At 45.6% G+C, this 17,719-nt stretch overlaps 1 protein-coding gene across 2 annotated transcripts in view; it reads right to left on the bottom strand.

Moving 5' to 3' along the window:
* The window catches only part of SLC13A3 (solute carrier family 13 member 3), a 91,741-nt gene that overhangs the window by 44,094 nt on the left and 29,928 nt on the right, over positions 1-17,719 (bottom strand). For both annotated transcript variants that reach the window (XM_050806486.1, XM_050806485.1), the window contains exons 2-3: positions 10,093-10,358; positions 6,819-6,982 (exon numbers count right to left, since the gene is read on the bottom strand). In XM_050806486.1, coding sequence (XP_050662443.1) covers positions 6,819-6,982; positions 10,093-10,358 — 430 coding nt within the window. The remainder of the gene's footprint in view (positions 1-6,818; positions 6,983-10,092; positions 10,359-17,719) is intronic.

The following is a 17,719-nucleotide window of genomic DNA, read 5'->3' as shown; positions in this document are numbered from 1 at the left end:
AAAATATTTTTCTTCTTTTGATTTATTTCAACCACTTAAAAATACGAAAAACGATTCTTAGCTCCCAGGCTGTATAAAAAACAAGCAGTAGGCTGGATGTGAAGGGCCACGGTTTACCAATCTTGATACAAAGACTTCAACAGAGCTGGGCAGTCCCAGCTACTCAAGAGGCTGAGCGGGGAGGATTGCTTGAGCTGAGGAGGTCAAGGCTGCAGTGAGCCGTGATCATGCCACTGCACTCCATCCTGGGTGACAGAGCAAGACCCCATCTCAAAAAAAAAAAATAAATAAAATAAAATAATAAAAAAAAGAACGAATTTAACAGGAAGCTGAGTACTAGCAAAAGTTCAGTAAATATGGGTTACCATTGAGAAAGAAGAAAACAGAGCATAGGGAATGATTCTAATACTCAGAGCCAGGTTACTTTGTTCTCCTGTTGGACTTCCACAATCTAACAGAACACTGACCTCAGACAAAGACACTCTGAGACTATGCAAGTCCACTTCATAATCTTGTCTAAGGGCAAGGTGGCTGTGACACCCTCAAAATCCCAACATCCCCTCTCTTGCTAAATGAGTTACTTCTCCTTCCTTACCCAGCTCAGAATTGCCTCTGGTCTCTCTCAGTGCCCAAACTCCAGCCCAGATCCTGTCCTGGGTTCCTTTTAATACCCTCTTCCTGAGATACTCAGGGTAGCTCATGGCATGTGCGCCCCACCCCCTCACTGCTGCTGTAAATGATAACTCAGCTTGTTTCATTACTAGTGCATTCCTGGGGTCTTTGGTGAAGGCCATTGACACTCTTTAGGGACCCAAGCAAGACACAAAAGAAGTTTGATTTTTTTTCTTTTTCACATGGGATTTTCCTTCACATGGAAGTCAGGCCACATACACAGCCATGTGGACATTCCTTGTCTCGCCTGCGGCTTGGGGGAGTCTCTTCCCCACCACAGGCTGCTCTCGCGGTACCCCGTTGGTACTGAGGGAACAGGATTTCCTGGTGGCTGACTGTGTCATTTTTCCTGTGCCTGGAGCTGGCCCTGTTGACCCCCTGCGGGGGCCTGAAGGGGAAAGTTGAGTCAGCTGCCCTGGGCCATAGGAATAAGGGCCCCTGGACACGAGTGCTGGGAACAGGTCCACATGCCATGCACGAGGCCAGGGTCCAGGGCACTGAAGTAGGAAGCGAGGGACTATTAATAGCACACTAAGGTTGGGGGCAAAGTTGTTCCCAGGGGATGGCCAGAGAGTAAGGACTCTGACTTGGTGACCCCCAGCCCCCACCATCTCTAGCTCACTCTACCCTCTTCCCGCCTGGGTGCTGTGCAGGTGTCTCCTTTATGAAGCCAGGGTGGAGAGCAACTCGTCTGAGGTTACAGATAGGGAAACTGAGCTCACCAGTTTGCCACAGCCCCCATCTGACCCCGTTTGCTCTGCATCTGAGTTGAAGAGCCCTGATAAGAGATTGTATGTGCTATAAATAAGGCAGTGAAGGATATTTGTACACGCAGAACTCTAGACAGTAATTAGCCTTATCATAGAAGATCAGGAAGGAGTTTTGCTTTTTCCTTATGGAGATTAGCAATGTAAAAAATGTTAATACCAGGGATTTTCTGATGATGATGATGATGATGATGATAAAGTCATGAAGATGAAACTGGAAAACCTGGTGCTGAGCGGAGCTCTTAGGCATTGACGCAGGATCCACGCCTGTGCTTCCTGTGACCTCAGTGACCCAAAAGACCACGTGGAAACAGGCCAGTGGGGCAAAGTCCCCAGAGAGACTTCTCTGGGTCCAGAAATTGCCAGTTGATTAGAAGCTTGATGCTTTCTGTAGGGTCCTATTCACATCATACCAACCCTTGAGTTTGTGTCAGGCCAGGGGACAGAACTTTCACATTTATGATCTTACAGCTGTCTCCAAGCAGCCTTAGAGAGCTATGCAAAGTTTATTACCTTCCTCTTGACAACTGGGGAAACTGAGGCCCAGAGAGATGGGCTAAAGTTGGGATCAAGAGGACCCAATCGGTCAGTGGCAGAGTCAGCATTATACCCAGAACTTTGGATCTCCCACCCCCTGAACCTTGGTCCATTTCCAAGGCACCCACCTGGCACTTAGCAGGTCTGACGTGAAACTGATAACTCTAGTCTAGCCTCCCTGGTATGACTAAGATGTTCTTAAAGTTTGACACGAAGAGTGCCCTCGGGAAAGAGTTCTTGTGTCAAATTAGGTAAACAGCACTCCAGGGAAGGTCAAAAGCCCCCAAGTGAAGCAGGCTTATGTCCATTTATTCATTTAGCCCTCATGCCAGCCTAGGTAGTGAGGATTATTATCCCCGTTTTAGGTTTGAGGAAACTGAGGCATAGAACAGTTAGTTCAATGGTCTATTTGTGTATTCATTAATTTTACACATTTACTGAACATCTACTATGTACCAACAGTGTCTTAGGTGCACAAGACTGCATCAGTGAAGATTCACGACAATGAGAAAGATTGATAGGCCCTTCACGGAGCTTGGAGTCTATGGAGGAGACAGATTGTAAACCAGGAAGCAAATCAATCCTGCTCAAGTAGGAGGGGAAATGCCAAGGTGCATCGAGGTAGAAGGTCTTATTACCTGTGCCTCCAATGCCTGGAAGTCTCACAGGTAGTTTTTAATACAACTGCCATATATTAACCACTTCCTATGTACCTGGCTCTTGTTTCTCACGTAAGAGGCAGCGTCCTTGTTTTATAGATGAGGAAAGTTGCAGAAGGTGGGTTAGCTTATGGATGAAGACAATGCTTCACCCAACATTAAAGACCCTTGTGTTGTGAAGGGTGGTATCCTGGGCCTTCCTATAAAAGAAAGATGTAGATGGCAAGCTAACTTTCCATGGACGGAAAAAAAGGAGGGGAAAGAGTTTAGATTCAAAAGCCAGGTGGAGGGCCAGACGTAGTGGTTCATGCCTGTAATCCCAGTGCTCTGGGAGGCCAAGGCTAGAGGATCACTTGAGCCCGGGAGTTTGAGGCTGCAGCGAGCTGATTGCACCACTGCACTCCAGCCTAGGAGACAGAGGAAGACCCTGTCTCTAAAAAACAAAAACAAAATCCAGGTGGGTCCCTTACTGGCCAAGGAACACTGGGCCAATCATGGCTGTGAGCTTCAGTTTCCTCCTCTGTAAAATGGGCATGCTAATAGTGCCTCCCCACAGGGCTGTGGTGGAGGACCTAATGAGAGTGTGCATGCAGAGGGCCATTGGCAAAGCCATCGGTCACATGGCCCCTGGGTCGCCCAGATAGTGCAGGGCACAGAACTAGGTAAAGGAACTGGAGAAATGCAACGGGGCTGCCCTCCAAGTCTGAGGACCTCTGGAGTCTTATCCAGATAGACCCACCCTGCCCTGGGTTCCGCCTCCTCTGTACCAGGCACCATGGCAAGGTGCTTATAAGCACAGATTCTGGATTCAGACAGAGCTCAGCAAATCACCATGTTACTTTGGGCAAATCATTTTGCTTCTCTGAGCCTCAGTTTCCTCATCTATAAAATGGGCATCATTACCTCCCAGTACAATTACGAAGATCAGATGAGCTAATGAGTATAAAAAAATTAGCATGGTATCTGGCATGTGGTGTTTGCTCAGAAAATGAGAGCTCAGCTCACATGATGATTATGGTTGCTGCTGGTGCTACAGATGTCCCTCATGAACCTATAGCTCCTAGCAACTTCCTCGTGCCTCTCCTAGCCCACTGGCAGAATCTCTACTCCCTCCACCCCTGTCCTCGCCTCCTGCCACCTGGTCAAAGCTCAGAACTGGATGAAAGGGAATAGCTCTCTTTGCACTGGAATTAGCCTTGTTTTAGGTCTTTAACCAAGTCCTTGATCATTAACCAAGTCCTTCTCCCCGATCCCATGGCCTGTAAAGGCAGGTATCTATCCCAACCCCCAGGGTCCCCTCCCTCCTGACATCCTGCAGCATGGGAAAAGACTCTGGACTTCACTGCATGGCCACCACTGTGTGTGGCCTTGGGCAAGTCCCTTCCCCTTCCTGAGTCTCAGATTTTTCATTCTCATAATGAGGGACTTGGCTTTCAATCATTTGCTTTGCCACTTCGTAAAAAGTCTCATGTGGGAGGCAGAATAATGGAGCCTGAGAATGCAGGCTCTGAAGTCAGCCAGCCTGGATTCAAAACACCAGAGCCACTGTTTGGAAACTGGGTAACGGGGGGTGGGGGGACTCTTTTTAATTCCTTCCTCAATTTCCATTTCTCTAAATGAGGTCAATGCTTGTTCCATCTCATTCAGATATAAGGCCCACCTAAGAGTCCGCACATAAACTAAGTGCACAGTAAACATTGGTTATCATTGCTTAGAAGCTCAGTGTACAAAATGAATAAACTGAGTCTAACTAGGGTTGAAATGGAGGAAAGGGCAGAGTCCCAGGTGCTTGCTGCCACCCCAGGGTGACCATCAGGCAGTTCTCTTAAGGGAAACAGTTTGAAAGTCAAGAAAGCCAATATTGTACAGCTGGGGTCAGTGACCAAAATATGCAGCCCCAATCTAGCCCGCCGCCTGTTTTTGTGTGGCCTGCCAACTAGGAATGGCTTTTACATTTTGAAATGGTCGAAAAAAATCTATAGAAGAATATTTCCTGTTATGAAAATTATATGAAATTTTCATTTCAGCACCCATGAATACAGTTTTATTGGCACATTGCCACACCTGCTCGTTTGTTTTATCTGTGGCTGCTTTCTCACTGCAAGGGCAGTGTTGAGTAGTTGCACAGAGTGGCCCGCAAAGCCTGCAGTATTTATTATTTGGTCATTTGTAGACAGAATTTGTTAATCCATGCTATAAAGCTTCTCTTCCCTTCCTCATGGAAGACCCCACCCCTGTGCAGAGCTGACTTTGCCACTTTGCCAATGCTATGATCCTGAACGCATCATCTCACCTCTCCGAACTTCATCTGTAAAGTACATATAATCATTTCTAGTGTTCAGGGCTGCTGTGAAAATAAAATAAGCAGGACCCCTTAGTGTATGACAGGGAAATACTCATGTGACTGTCAGTGAGGTTAACTTAGATAGTACATGGATAAACATTTAAGTTTTAACAGATATATATTTAATTTATTTCATATTTTAAAAACTAGAACTAGCACACAAAACCTATGGTTTCATGGATAATGCTTGTTGTGTTCACTTAGGTAAATGATCCAAAGCCACAGGGGCAGATCTGCCATCTATCTCCTAATATGTGGCTCCTGTCTTTGGGTCTCGGGTGCCATCATATTCACATTCCACCTGGCAGAAAGGGCAGAACCCGGAAGTTGTACACATCACTTCCACTCACATTCCATTGACCAGACTCAGTTACCTGACCAAGTCTTATCACAAGAGTAGTTTCAGCCTTTCCTCAGAGAGGAAAGCACTGGGTTCTATTCCTAAAAGAACAAAGGAACAATCGATGCTGGGGTTAAACTAGCCATTTCTGCCCACATATGTATCAATTCAAATCTTCCTTTTAAAATAGTTATGTAAATTAAAAGTAAGGCATTTTAAAGTGACATGATGTGGCAGCCACTTTGCAACCATAAGACCAGGGGAACCACAGAGTCGCCAATGAAAAGTCATGACATCATTGTGCCTCTGAATTGATCCTGGACTTCTTTAACTTCACTCTGTGATTTGGGAAAATCATTTCCCTCTTGGAGCCTGAATATAGTCATCTAAAAATACAATGGCTGTGTACGTTTTGTTTTGTTAAGAACACAAGTTCAGAGGATTGAGGGAATCAAATCCCTCTGTTCATAATACGTTATCACTATTTACTGCACAAAGCTTCTATTTTCTATAATTGATTGGGTCTTTTTAGTCCTTTCTCTCCCCATTTCCCACTCTCACCCTTGCCATAGCAACCATTCTGATATGTTTAATGTGTAGCTTTTCATTATACATTTCTTACACAATGTTTTGTCATTCGTGTGTATTTTCAGCTTACATATGGAGGGTGTATTCTAGATCTCATTCTGGTTTTTACCCGCAATCATAACTGCTCTGTGAGATCCATTTATAGAAGTGTATGGTTCACTAATTCTTCTCTCTTTTAAAAGCAGCATAATGCTCAATGGCATGTACCCACCATTTTTGCCTTTGCCTGTATCGCTACATGCCTAGCGATAAAGCCCATGTAGCCACCAATCCCCACACCACAGAGAGCGCTACAGTGAATATCACTATGTGTGTTCCCTCCTGGACCTAAGAGAGGATTTCTTTGGTGTCTGGGAGCAACACTGCTGGGTTACACAGTATAAACACATTTAATGTGATTAAATCCTTGCACAAGATCCTTAAGAAACTCTAACCCAGTCCACACTCTTTCTAGCAGTGCACGAGAGTTCCTGTGGCCCCCATTCCTGCCAACATGGGGATTCACCAGCTTTCTTATTTCTGCCTGTCTCATTGATTAAAATGTCATTGTTTCAATTTGCATTTCTCTGAATACTGGTGATGCTGAGCATCTCTTTGGATGCTGTAAAACAAGGTTTAATTACAGTACCTACTTCATAGAGCTGTTTTGAGAGTTAAGGAAGATAATGTATGTAAAGAGGTCAACTCACTGCTCAGTATACAGTATGTGCTTAATAAAAGCAAATTTTAAAAAACCAAGGTACCATGATTTCTTATCTAATTATCAGTCATTGTCATAATTAAAACATCTGACACATAGCAGGCGCTCAATAAGTGTGCATGCCCTTGGCCTTCCCTGACATCCTTTGGACATCCCATTCCCACTTCCAAATCCTGGTGGAGTTGGCCCCAATTCCTTTGCACAGCCTCACCTGTATTCTCTTCACTCTCCTGGCCGGGGTCCTTTCGAACCTCCTTCTCACCAAAGAGACTTTTCAGGATGGCATTGGCAATGGGAAGCATCATGGCAGTGGAAGCAGTGTTGCTCAGCCACATGGACAGGAACGAGGTGGTCACCATCATCCCCAGGATGAGCCTGCAGAGCAGATGGCATTAGAGACAAATCCAGAGCCCAGGGCCCAGGAGATCCTCTGGTCCCAGTTTGCCATCCCTGAGGAATCCAATCCATCCATTTTACAGATGGAAACTTGAGACTCAAAGCAGAAACCAAATCCACTCACCAGGTTTATTTTAGATCTAAGAAAACTGTGGTTCAATGTGTTTAAGTGAACTGTCCACAGGTACCCAGGTTATAAAGATATCTCAAGCCTAACGTTTTCTCTTTCTTGCCCCTAAATCCTCAATGACAGCCATTTCAGAAAAAAGTTGCCAGGGCACCAAGACACTCCACTATCTTTCCCTCGTGGCCTTCTCAGCTTTCTCCCCCTTTTCCCCTCCCATTCTTACCCCGCTGAGACTCTGCTGAACTTCTTACCAGCACCCAACGCCTTTACTCCTCTGCCTCCCTGCCTTTGCTTGGTCCATTCCCACCAACAGAATTTAAGTCTCAGGATTTTTTCCCTTTATATTGAACTCTGAATCCACCTGGAATTTACTTAGATGCATAATACAAAGTAAGATGTAAATCCATTTTTTAATAGAATAAACCAAATATCCCAACTCCCACCAATTACTGGATAATCCTTCCTTCGGATCTGGATTTCCTTTAGATTTATTCTGTTTCAAAAATTGGTTTTCAGACTTGTGTCTTACTGTTTTAGTTATTGTAACTTTAGAATATATTTAAGAGCGGCCCTGCTCATTCTTCAAAGTTAAGCTCAAATGTGACTTCCTCCAGGAAGTTCCCCCCATCCCTCTACCTCTCATGCGGGCTCTCACACTATGGTGTGCCCCTTGGAGATCAAATTCCACTTGGCATTGGAATCAGTTCCATAGATGGAGTCTGTCCCACAGGACTGGCAGCTCCTCTAGGAGGAGGCGCAGCTACAGAGCCTAGCAGAGCAGTTGGCACAGAGATGATACTAGAAACCTAGGAGTCATCCAGAACCTTTTCTTCCTACGCTCTCCCCTGTGTCAATTTTATCACCCAAATTGCTCTCAAATCTATCCAATCTGTTCATCTCCACTGCCACCTCCTAGTCCAAGCTGCTACTGTCTCTTGTCGGGACACTCTAAATGGCCTTCTAACTGGGATGTATCAGCTTCTCATTCTGGTACTCTCCTATCTGATCTCTACAAGGCAACTAAGAGGAATCTTTTAAAAAATGCAAATCTGAAGGAAATGAGATGTATTTGGAAAAAAAAAATGCAAATCTGGCCATGTCACTCCTCAGCTTATAACCCTTAAAAGAACAGATTTATAACTATAAGTCTATGGATATAATTCAGAACTGGATTGGGGGAAAATGTGTATCTTCATTTTGCTAACATCTAATCAAATTAAGCATTTCCATCAGTGATAAACGGTTAACAAAGTTCAGGTGTATGAGAAGTGCCTGAGGCTCTGTCACCCCCCAAAAAAATCCCTGACATTTTCTCTGTCTCTCTCTTTCTCTCTTTCTTTTCTCTCTCTCTTTCTCTCTCTCTTTCTTTCTCTCTTTTCTTTTTTGAGACAGGGTCTCACTGTCACTGAGGCTGGAGTACAGTAGCGTGATCTTGGCTCACTGCAACCTCCGCCTCCTGGGGTCAAGCGATCCGCCCACCTCAGCTTTCTGAGTAGCTGGGATCACAGGCATGCACCACCATGCCCAGTGAATTTTTTGTATTTTTGGTAGAGACGGGGGTTTTGCCATGTTGGTCAGACTGGTCTTGAACTCCTGGCCTCAAGCGATCCACTTGCCTCAGCCTCCCAAAGTGCTGGGATTACAGGCGGGAGCCACTGCGCCTGGCAAGATCCCTGATATTTTAAAATGACATTATAATCACTGCAGACATCTTGAAATATCAACACTCAAAGCTGCTCAGCATTATGGCTATGATCAGGCCCATCGCTTGGTCTTGCTGGTTGCTGTGTTAATAAAACGGTACCTACCTGTACCAGGGCGCAGGTGTCTGTGTTTACAAAAAAAAATTAGATAATTGCATTTTGCTGTAGTTGTTGTTTCAAACTCTGTTGTGCTTTTTTTTTTTTTTTTTTTTTTGAGACGGAGTCTCACTCTGTAGCCCAGGCTGGAGTGCAGTGGCCGGATCTCAGCTCACTGCAAGCTCCGCCTCCCGGGTTCACGCCATTCTCTGGCCTCAGCCTCCCAAGTAGCTGGGACTACAGGCACCCGCCACCTCGCCCGGCTAGTTTTTTGTATTTCTTAGTAGAGACGGGGTTTCACCGTGTTAGCCAGGATGGTCTCGATCTCCTGACCTCGTGATCCACCCGTCTCGGCCTCCCAAAGTGCTGGGATTACAGGCTTGAGCCACCGTGCCCGGCCTCTGTTGTGCTTTATGCATTTAAAAAACATTATTCTGGGAAGATCCTTAAGATTCACCAAATTGCCAAAGGGGTTCATGGAACAAAAAATAAGATGAAAATAACACCCCTATTTTAAAGGCCACCCAATCCTCTACGAATAAAAGTCCAAATCCTAACCAGAGGGCCTGAGGCTCTCTAGGATTGTGACCCTGACTCTCCTTCCCTTCCAGTCCATCTTCCCATATCCTCTGCATACCCCCGACCTTCAACTCCCACCTGATCTTCATCACCTAGGCAGGTAAATAGCAAACAAGAATGCTAACAGCCAGCATGGTCTGCTCAGGTGTAGGGGATTTACCTGCATTTGCTCATCTAATCCTCACTAAACTCTATGAGGTGAGTGCCACTACATCACTATTTCACAGGCAGGCAGAGGTTAAGTCATTTTTCAGAGCGGGTCATCTGGGATTCAGCCCTGAGCAGTCGGGGTCAAACTGCCAGTGTGGCCCCCTCCAAAACTGTGGGACTGGAATCCCTGGGGGTAGGGCCTGGGGGTCAGCATCTCATCTCCCGCACCTTTGAGAACAGCTTTCCATGATGGGCCTAGTGCTGCGTCTAGCATGCAGCGGGTGCTTGCTAAATAGCTGAGAAATGAATAAATAAATAAATGGTGGGAACCGATGAGTTTCTTGGCCTGGACGAGTAAACCAAGAAGAGCAGGTATAGGCTCCAGAGGTGTGGTCCCTCTGCCTCTCCGCTGTAGGGCTGGAACCTGTTCTTACCTGGCCGGCTGGACTCCAACAAGCATCAGGATCTTGAGGGCGATTCGCCGGTGCAGATTCCACTCCTCAATGGCGCTGGCCATGATCAGGCCACTGAGGAAGAGGAAGTTGGTGTCGAGGAAGTACTGGGGGCAGACCTTGTTGGAGGGCAAGATGCCCATGAAGGGGAAGAGGACGATGGGCAGCAGCGCTGTCACTGAGAGCGGCAGGGCCTCCGTGCACCAGTACACCGCCATGAGCAGGATGATAAACAAGCAGCGGCCTTCCTGCAGGAGGAGATGCATGCTCAGAGGGTCAGTGGGGCTCAGGGCAGAGCGGGAAGGAGGCCCGGGGCTGGGGGCAGAAGGGGAAGGAGGCCCAGGGCTCAGGGCAGAAGGGGAAGGAGGCCCAGGGCTCAGGGCAGAGGGGGAAGGAGGCCCAGGGCTGGGGGCAGAGGGGGAAGGAGGCCCAGGGCTCAGGGCAGAGGGGGAAGGAGGCCTGGGGCTGGGGGGAGACAGGGAAGGAGGCCTGCAGCAGGGCCTGCCCTGGCTCGTTCTCAGGGCAGCAGTGGAGCAGGTGTGTCCCTAAGGCGTTAACTTTAAGCAGGTGGCGTCACCTTTCTAAGCGTCATTTTGCTCAACTACAAAATGAAGAAGCTATTTTGGTCCACCTCATAGGACTGTTTGAGAATGAAGTGAAATACACTGTTGTCTTAGAGATAAAGATGAGAATGAAAATAGTTTACTTGATAGGGGATCCCAGGAGGTTCTGGAAGGACAGTGGGGAAGTGAAACAGAAGGAAGCCAATCCAGTGAGTGTCCCATGAGAAGGTTACCACTGTGAACACCTGGATCTCAATTCTGATGGCAAACCCTGGGGACAGGGCAGACTATGCTTCAGTGTGTGTCCCATGAGAAGGTTACCACTGTGGACACCTGAAGCTCAATTCTGATGGGGAACCCTGGCGAAAGGGCAAATCATGCCTTAGAGTTGTCTCAACTGGAGGCAAGGAAGTTGGAGCATTTATCTGCCAACTCCTGGCGATCGTTGGTTGAGGGCTGATACTGGGAGCATTAACTTTCAGCACTTCCGGCATCCTTCTGTGCAGACTGAGCAAGCTCCTGCAGCCAGAGGCAACGCTCCCGCAGACCATATCAGAGGCAGTAAGAAGCTACTGGTGTGTGTGGAAATGGTGAGCACCAGTTGGGGTGTGGAGGGGGCACAGGGAGCAACTGCCACATCCTTATGCAGTACTCAGCACAATGCCCAACACATAATGCATACTCCATAAACAATAACAATAGCTGACATCTGTTGGGCTAAGTACCAGGTGCTATTTATTCCTAACAAAATCCTAGTGAAGTAGGTATGATTATTATCCCCATTTGATGGATTAGGAAACTGAGGTGCAAAGAGGTCATTAGCAAGGTAAAGGCTGTGCAGACCAGGGTAGACCAAGGCAATCTACCTCTATAGCCAGACCTTCATACAAGTGCCCTGCTGCTGTTCTCAGCTGAATATTAGAACCAATGAAGGGCAGACAAAGTAATTTAAGTCTAATCAGTGGTTGCCAGAGTTAGGGTGGAAGGTCTATGTTGTGGGGGTGTAGGTAAGGGTTGCAGAGGAGCACAGAGGAAACTTTTGGGCTGATGGCAATGTTCTATACCTAGATTGGAGTGGTAGCTACATTGGTGTGCACATTTGTCAAAACCTGTCAAACTACACACCTGTTCTCATCATGAGAGTGATAATGACAATGACTTCACATCTAATGCATCCGTGTCCCACAGGATTCATAATACTTAATGTCCCATTATTCGCGTGGTCACTGTTGGAATGAAACTATTCCCGCCCTGCCCTTGCTTTCTTATGTCCTCTCAAGGCAATGATTTTTCATGTTCTAGGAAACATGAACTTTTTCTTGGATTTGGTCCTGTCTGGAGCCATCTTATGGCTCTTACTTCCTACTTACAGTAAGTTTTGTTAGCTTTATTCCATGTCCATAGGACATCGAACAGAGCACTATCCTAAGAGAACATATCCTCAGCGAAACAGGACAGGTATCAGGTTACATGGGGGACGCTATGATTAGTTAGTCCATCTTACAGGGAGGTCAGGGAGGGACCAGGGAGACCCATCAGACAGCCGTGGCAACAATCCAGGCAAAAGACACTGGCCACTAGGGCCCATTGCCAGCAGTTGTTGGTAGTGAGAAGTAGTTGAATTCTCGATCTATTTCCAAGGTCACGTCTGACAGTTTGGCTGATAGATCTGTTGTGGTATGCAAAGAGCAAAGAGAGAAGTCAAGGGCAATTCCAAGTTGTAGGTCTCCGCAGTGGGAAGGTGGGGTTGTCATTTACTGAGATGGGAGAGATACACTGTCACCAATTTCCATACCTTGAAACACACATCCCGAGACTCTGCTTAACACACCCTACATTGGAAAATGTTCAGATTCCCAAGTCCCTTAGCTTTTCTATCAGTTGCTCACATTCATTCATGAAATTTATAGATGTGCAAAAAGTCTCCCGCAGGGAGAATTTCTGTACAGCTCATCCCATTTTCCTATTGACTTAAGATACATTGTTTTAGAGAAAAAATTAAATAAGCTGCCACAGTTAATACAAAGTTATCCTTCAGGATACCTAAAATTTATTTCTTGGGGGCCAGAGAAGAACAACTGTAAAACAAATTAACTCAACTTGGAATGAATATCCCAAGAACCCAGGTTATTGGACACACACATTAAAGGTTGAAAGTAAAAGGAATAATACAGAATCAAACTTCACAACTAAAAATTCCCTAAGTTTTGATTTGTCACCATCCTTTCAGTTTCTCAAGTCAGGCAGATCCATGCATCTCAGAGGTAAGATATCTTTGAGAATCACAAGACCAGAGTCCACAAATACTAATAACCCCCAGTCCTTTGTTCAAGCAAAATTGTATGTTGAATCCCAGTATATAAAACAGACAAACTTTGAATGTAAAAATCAGGGAAAAAAAGGCACTTTTCTGGACATGGGCTTCTCTGTTCTCTGCCTCCCTTCCACCTACCCTGGCAGCCCCTAAACTTCCCAGATTTGGGGATGCAGTGGCAGATCATCAGATCATCACCAAGCCCCTCTCATTTCCCTGGCTCTACAGATGTGGAGACTCAGATCAGAGAGGGAAAGAGTGAGTCAGCAGGTGGATGTCAGAGCTGTTTCCAGAACCCCAAAGCTCCCCCAACAAGAAGCTGAGACCCTTTTGGGAAAAGGCCCCCTTTTGTGGAAAAGCCTCAATGTGTGCTTGGAGCCAAAAGGCATCATTCTAGAATTCCACAGAGATAGAGGGCAGGTCTGTCCCAGGTATACAGCATAGCAAACAAGGATGTGGGAAACCAGTGGCACAATAAACAGCACCCTGTTTAGAGAAGCTCCTGGAATCCCAACATTCTGCCTACAGAGCTTTAGTAACCACCTGGGGAGCCAGTGTACCCAAGGTTTCAGACTTGGCCAAGGCCACCTCAGCCTTCTTAGGCTGGGAACCTGAATATCACCTGGGGACAATTGGTTTCCACAGCTCAGAGAGCCAAAGGGGCCTTCCTGAAGACATACAACTTTGGAGAGATGGAGCCACCTCTCCTCTTGAGTCTCAGCTCCCAGTACAAAAGCAGCACGAAACCCTGTCTCCAGCCCCTTATCCTGCTTCATGTTCTTTCATGTAACTGGTTACCACCTGAAAGCAGATTTTATAGCTCTGTATGTTTTCTCCTCTATTAGAATGCAAGCTCTAGGAGGGCAGGGATTGTGTTCCCAGTGCCAAGAACAGTTCCTGGCACATAGTAGGCACTCCAAATATCTGTTGAATGATGAATACATGCTTCTACAACTTAGAGAAAAAGCTCGATCCAAGTTATCATTCATTCATCTCTCCATTTAGCAAACTTTATTTCTGACCACATGCTATGCCCTGGGCTGGAAGCTGGCACAAGGAAAATGACTAAGACATAGTCTCTAAATTTTTAACAAGCACATCTGACCATGCCAATCAATAAACAATTCTTAGCCAGGTGCCTATAGTCCCAGCTATTTGGGAGGCTCAGGAAAGATGATTGCTTGAGGCCAGGAGTTCAAGTCCAGCCTGGGCAACACAGTGAAACCTGGTCTCTAAAAACCAAACAAACAAAAACTACAGTGCTTCTCAAACCCAAATCACCTTCCCAGCCTCTTTCTGCCAAATATCCCTCAAACAACGGATGTGTGTTGGTAAAATGTTGAACAATTGGCTCTCTGAAAAACTAGTGTGTGTGTGTGTGTGTGTGTGTGTGTGTGTGTGTGTGTCTGTATTAAGGTCTGTATTTAATAACTGGCTATTAGAATTCCTAAAAACTTGACAATCACATTTCCCAAGCCAGCATAAGCTGGCTGCAGCACACCACTGTGGGCCTCCAGGCAGAAGGACATCCATGTATCATCCCCTGGGCCAGGAAATCTGCATCACAGTCTGCTGTAAAATTGCCTTTCTTCCACCCATGCTTGGTATCCTGCTCCACAATGAATTCATGCTTTTTAAAGTATACAATTACTTTCTATCAGATCTTCCTGCTAACCCAAGAAGGAATGCCCCATGTATCCTGTTCTGCGTACCACTTGCCAGACCAACAGGTATCCCAATTTGTAAATATGAGTCCTTGGTGGAGATTACAATCTCAAATTCCCACAGAAGCCCAGACATACCATAAATGAACTCTTGGACTCCTTCAGACAATCCTCATCTCTGCGTTTTGAAAATGATATGACTATAAGACGTTTTACTTTCATCTTAGGTCTATTATGAGACACCTAGACTCCTAGACTGTAGTCCACCCCTCTACTTGGCATTCAAGATTTAGTGCCTAGCCCATCCCTGGCCCTAGACTCCTAGACTGTAGTCCACACCTTTACTTGGTATACAAGGTTTGGTGCCTAGCCCATCCCTGGTTCATCTGCTTCCACTGCTCAAGGAGATAGACATGAACACAAATCATTCATCCCCCAGAGAGACAAGTGCTAAAACAGAGTTTAAGACAGTGAGCTATGGCACAAAGGTGAAAGGGAGCTGTGTCAGCCAGTGGGGTCTGAGAAGGGCAGATACCTCAGCACCTCCTTGCTATGGTCTCAATGTTTCTGTCCCCCCAGATTCATACACGGAATCCTCATCCCCATTGTAGTGGTGATAAGAGGCAGGGCCTTTGGGAGGTGATTAGGTCAAAAGGGCTCTGCTCTCACTAATAGGAGTAGTGTCCTCATAAAAGGGGCCTAAAGGCCCTTTTTATGGAAGCTTCTGCCATGTGAGGACACAGCAATAAGGCACTGTCTTTGAAGCAAAGAGCAAGGCCCCACCAGGCACTGAATCTGCCAGTGCCTTGATCTTGAACTTCCCAGCCCCCAGAACTGTAAGCAATATATTTCTATTGTTTAAATATCACTCAATCTAAGGTATTTTGTTATAGTAGCCCAAATGGATTAAGACAGTCCTCCATCTCTCCCTTTGGTGCCCACCATTCCTGTTCACACCAGTGCCATCTTCAGATTTCTCTGGCTTTAGAAGCACACTTGGCCAAGACTGCAAAGAAATAACACTACTAGGAATAGCTTCCAGCCACGAAGTTCAGTTGCCTTTCAGTGGGATAACTGAGGCATGTCGAATACCATTTCCCAGAAGTCCCCAGTAAGGCTGAATCCCTGCTGCTGGCAGGAACCTCTTCATTAACACACCTGTATTTCTTCCATGCTCTTCACTGTTTCCCTTGTCAGTCAAATTCCTTGCAGTCAAATCATTGTCTCAGGGTCCTTCCGAAGACCCAATCTAACACAGAAGTCTTCTCAGAGAGGGTGACACCTTTCTGAGCTACGATTGGAGAGGTGTTTGGCACAGAGAAGGAGAGGGACTGCCTTCTTGCCTATGCTGGAAGCCTCTTTTGTATTTGAGTCAAAAAGAAGGGTCATGTCCTCCAGCTGGATTTGGGGTTTATCTGAGCCAAACCCAGTTGAGAGAGGTCCCAGGCATTATCTGATACAAGAGAGTCCAAGCTCTGTCATTAGAGCCTGAGCATTTAGGTCTCTCCCCTCCATCTGCCCTGCTCTTGACCAAGGTCAAACTTCATCGGCTTTCACTGAGAATATTTCTCAACCTTTGCGCTTGTCTTCATACATCCTCCACATGAACAGTCAAAGGAATACTTCTAAAATGCACTTCAGATTATGCCACTCCCCTGCTCAAACACCTCCTCTGGCTCCCCATGGCCCCCAGACTCACAGTCATGGCATTCGAAGCTTATCAGGGTGTCCCAGTACAGGCTTCCCACATTCCCCACTTTCTCTGTTCTCTTGGACACAGTTCTCTCAGCAGTCTACACTGCTTGTCAATCTCTGGGCCTTTGCACATGCTTTTCCTTTTGCCAGGAACATTCTTCTACTTCTTCATCTAGTGAATTATGACTCATCTTGTAGAGGCCATTTTTATCCTGTGACCCCCACCCTAAAGTCCTGGTCAGTTCCAATATCTATGCTCTCACAGCACTCGGTTCACAGAAGAGCAGAACAGCACAGCGGTTAAGAACCTGGGCTTGTTGCAAGACTTCCTGGATTTGAACTAGAGCTTGACTACACCATGACTTTTGTGATCTTGGATAGGTGACTTAATGTCTCTGTGACTCAAGTTTCTGTCATGTGCAACTCAGACTCCTGACTAAAACACTCACCTTCTCCATTCTCCTAACAATAAATAATACCTGACATTTTAATAGAACTTAATGTGTGTGCTTTCATCTTTGCTATTGCAAAATTCAGAATATCTCTGTCACACAGTGATGGAAAAAATAAGAACTAACATTTATTGAATGTTACTATATGCCTGGGACTGTTCTAAGTATGTTACATCTATTTGTTCATTAAACAACCTTATGAAAGGAAAGTTAGTATTATTTTCATTTACATTTAGCAAATGAGAAAATTGAGGCACAGAGAAGTTAAGACAAGGGATCTTCAAAAACTTCACAAAAAATATGTATTATTTTAAAACTATGCATGGATTTCAAATTTTTGCACCAAAATAAACTCATACTAACTTATTATCACATGTCTGAACAGAATCTAGTTTTAGGCACTAAAAAGGATAGTTCGAAAACCGCCCCTATCAGAGCTCTATGAATTCTGCTAAAATTGAAGTAAAAACAAACATCAAATTGATGGTGAAGCTTTATGAACAGTTTATGGGGACAATGCCCCAAATAAATTCTAATTTACAAATGGGTAATTTGTTTTAGAAGGGATGAGACTATGTTGAAGATGAAGCCTGCAGTGGCAGAGCATCCACATGGATCTGCAAGGAAAAAAAAATTTAATCTTGTTCATGCCCTAATTGAAAAGCACCAACAATTAACAGCAGAAACAATAGCCAACACCACAGACGTCTCAATTGGTTCAGCATACACAATTCTGACTGGAAAATTAAAGTTGGGCAAACTTTCCATTTGATGGGTACCAAGACCACTGCACCGAGATCAGCTGCAGACAAGAACAGAACTTTCAACGGAAATTTTAAACAAATGCGATCAAGATCCTGAAGCATTTCTTCTAAGAATTGTAACAGGAGTTGAAACATGGCTTTGCCAGTACAATCCTGA

This window comes from Macaca thibetana, chromosome 10 (assembly GCF_024542745.1).
Source record: "Macaca thibetana thibetana isolate TM-01 chromosome 10, ASM2454274v1, whole genome shotgun sequence".
Lineage (NCBI taxonomy): Eukaryota > Metazoa > Chordata > Mammalia > Primates > Cercopithecidae > Macaca > Macaca thibetana.
The sequence above is the reverse complement of the archived record's forward strand: the minus strand, read 5'-3'. Positions and strand labels throughout refer to the sequence as shown.